At 50.2% G+C, this 3127-nt stretch overlaps 1 protein-coding gene and 1 long non-coding RNA gene across 2 annotated transcripts in view; one reads left to right on the forward strand and one right to left on the reverse strand.

The window, feature by feature from the left end:
• Positions 1–1059, forward strand: part of LOC109300476 — a 1281-nt gene extending 222 nt beyond the window's left edge. Inside the window, exon 2 of the long non-coding RNA XR_002098246.1 lies at positions 33–1059. This is a non-coding gene — a long non-coding RNA (uncharacterized LOC109300476). The remainder of the gene's footprint in view (positions 1–32) is intronic.
• The window catches only part of P2RY4 (pyrimidinergic receptor P2Y4), a 12453-nt gene continuing 10250 nt past the window's right edge, over positions 925–3127 (reverse strand). Inside the window, exon 2 of the mRNA XM_019521114.1 lies at positions 925–2399. Coding sequence (XP_019376659.1) covers positions 1310–2383 — 1074 coding nt within the window. The 5' untranslated portion in view covers positions 2384–2399 and the 3' untranslated portion in view covers positions 925–1309. The remainder of the gene's footprint in view (positions 2400–3127) is intronic.

Here is a 3127-nt window from a genome sequence, read left to right on the forward strand (position 1 = left end):
CTGTCCTCCTGCCTGGAGAGCAGGGGATGAAGGTGCTGAGATGCTCTTTTCTTATGTGAGTCACTCCCTTGCGTGCCCCACAGGACAGCGTGGGAAGCAGTACACAGTGTTTGCAGCACCTCCACCAGCAGCTTCACCTCTGCTGGGCACAACCTCGCCCCTCCCTCTCAGCTCCTGCCAAAGGGGCCCATCCAGCCCCCTCCCCATTTCTCATCTATGATGCTGGAGCCAGTACCCAGGAGGCACTCATCTACCTGCACTGGTGGTTGCCCCATCACCTACAAATGAGCTGATTTTCCTGCCAGATCAGATATTGCTTTGTGCCTCCATGCCTCCCTCTAGCTGGCCTCACTAGCACATGCTGTCCCAGATTCCCAGTGGATGAAAGGCAGCCTTTGACGCAGTTTAGACTTAGTCAGGTCACTTCACATTTATTCAGTGCTAAGCAGTCTTCATCTTTTCCTCTGTTAATCTTCAGACTCTCTTCTTTGAGTCACTTTCACAGAAGCTCTAAAGGAGTTTTCTCTGCTTCACTCGGACAGGCTCCTTTTCTCCCACCTGAGCCCCTGTGTCTTGTATCATCAGACCAAGCACGTCCTGTGCTCGTTCCCTCACCTCCATAGCATTGCACCTCAGGCACTGGACTGTCAGTCACTTTGCCTAAAGCACAAGGCCCCAGCCTGTTTGAAACAGCTTCCTTCAGGAGGTCCCAAGAGGCCATGCCTGTGAAAAGCTACATTTCTTTGCTGTCACTGAGACTTCTAGGTTCCCATGCCAGAGGAGAGCCACGATGTCTCCTTCACTGCCCCTCTCACTTTTGAGGCAAGAAATACACTGTGTAGCAGCATACCAGGCTCTTTGTAAGACAAGTCCTCTGGACCCTCTGCCCTGCAGGATGGACACTGGGGCAAGAAGAAGTTTTTCCTCCCTATCTTCCATTAGGCATTGACCTGTGGAGCCCTCCCAGGCTTTGCTGAGAAGCCTGTGGCTCTTCTCAGAACATCTGAGGTAGGGGTCTGTCCTGAGAAGTTGGGTACACTCAGGGAGTGAGGGTGTAAACGAAGATCAAAAACAGCCAGAGCTTAAGCCTGGTGCCAGAATGACAATGGCAGAGGCAGACACAGGACATGTGGATATACCTCAAAAGAGAACATGAGTGAAGGAGGCCTCTGTTCTACAGTGACACTATCTAGTTATTCTGGTTTTCCTAATACCAGGCCTCTATTCCAAACTAGGAGCACTCTGGTTCATCTGGGCCCACCTTTCCAATACCTTTCTGCTTCCAGTATCTCCCATTCACCCACTTTTCTCAGGTATTATTTGTGGTGCTGGATGAGCCATTTTCCTTGTGTTTGGATACCTGGTTCAAAACAGATGGCAGGTTGGGTTTGGTTCTTTTGGCTAAAGCCCGACGCAGCCTTCCCCTGTACTTATCCCCAGTCATGAAGTACAGGATGGGGTCTATGCAGCTGTTGATGCTGGCCAGGGGTCGTGTGATCTTGTAGGTGAAGTTGACAATGTTGAGGGTCTTGCAGTTGGCTTGGAAGAGTCGGGAAGTGTAGTAGAGTGTCCTTGTGATGTGAAATGGAACAAAGCAAAGTGCAAAGACTGAGAGCACAATGATGATCATTTTGATGGAGCGCTTCCTGTATGAGGGTAAGGTCTTGTTCATGTAGGAGAAGTTGGTTTTACAGAGCTTCTTGGCCATCAAGCAGTAGCACACAACAATCACCAGGAAGGGAAAGCCAAAGAGGAGGACCATCACTGAGGAACTGTAGTGTACGTAGTGGTCAAATTCCTCGGGCTTGGTGGTGTCATGGCAGAGGGTGCTGTTGCCCCTGGTGCTGATGGTGACAAAGACCAGGTTGGGGATGAGGCAGATGGTAACAACAAACCACACACCCACACAGACCCAGTATGCATACTTTGTCTTCCCCCACTTCAGTGAACGGATGGGGTGGCAGATCCCCACATAGCGGTGCAGGCTGATGCAGGTGAGGAAGAGGATGCTACAGTAGAGGTTAGCATAGAAGAGGAAGCGCACAATCTTGCAGAGTGCCTCCCCAAAGGGCCAGTTGTTACGATCAGCATAGTAATAGACCAGGGTGGGGAGGGAGAGCACATAGAGGGTGTCCGAGATGGCCAGGTTGCACATGTAGATGGTGGTGGTATTCCATGGCCTCATCTTGAAGATGAACATCCACAGGGCCCAGGAGTTGAGCAGCAGCCCTACCACACACACAATCCCATATGACACGGGCAGCAGGATGAACTTAAACTCTTCATTGAAGACACATTTCTCCTCGGTGGCATTTCCTGTCATCTGAGAAGCAGGGGTTGGTGTCAACATGGCAGCTGGATATGTCCTCACTAAGGCAGCCATTGCCTTTAAGCCAGACCTAATGACATAGTAACAAAAATGTGTGAGTTAATGGTCTCTGCTACTTGTAGGTGTTTGGTCTAGAGGGGTTGAAGGATCCCAGACCTCCCCCACAGATACTTCTGTTGCTCTGATGGTTCTTTGTTTTGTGTTTCCACTATATTGGGCTTTCCACCCAGCTAAGGAATATTTCCTACCCCCTTTTCAGAGCTCCCTCATTAATGCCCTTTAATCAGCTGAAGGAACAGTGCTGGATGATGCAGTGTGTACAAGACCCCAGGCAGCATGCGCTGGATAGAAAAGCCTGTTTTCCCCCAGCCCTCCTCGAACTTAAGTAGCTACTCAGATAAACCCTGTTCCGATAAACCACTCTGTTCTGAACAATGAGACCTTTATGAGCAGTAGCCGTTCCTAGCTAAATGCCAGCACAGTGGCTCTGAAACTTATTTCAGTCTAATTGGCATCACCCTAACAATGCAGCAGATCCCAGAGGGGCCACTTACAAAGGAAAGAGGGCAGAGTCACTGGACAGAAAAAGTCTTGCCTGGAGAAACATTCTGGCTCGGACAAATCCTTGGGGAGCTGTTGAAGGGGCCCACTGAAGGGGCAGTGTCCATGGATGTTGGGAGGGAACCCAGATTCCCGCCCCTGTGAATTATAGGCATTCATAGTGTCTGAACACTGAGCTGAGCCACACAAAGAGGAGTCGTGATGAAGGTGAATCCCATCCCAGTAAGGTCACAATCA

This window comes from Gavialis gangeticus, unplaced genomic scaffold (assembly GCF_001723915.1).
Source record: "Gavialis gangeticus isolate Ggan-Ray unplaced genomic scaffold, GavGan_comp1, whole genome shotgun sequence".
NCBI lineage: Eukaryota > Metazoa > Chordata > Crocodylia > Gavialidae > Gavialis > Gavialis gangeticus.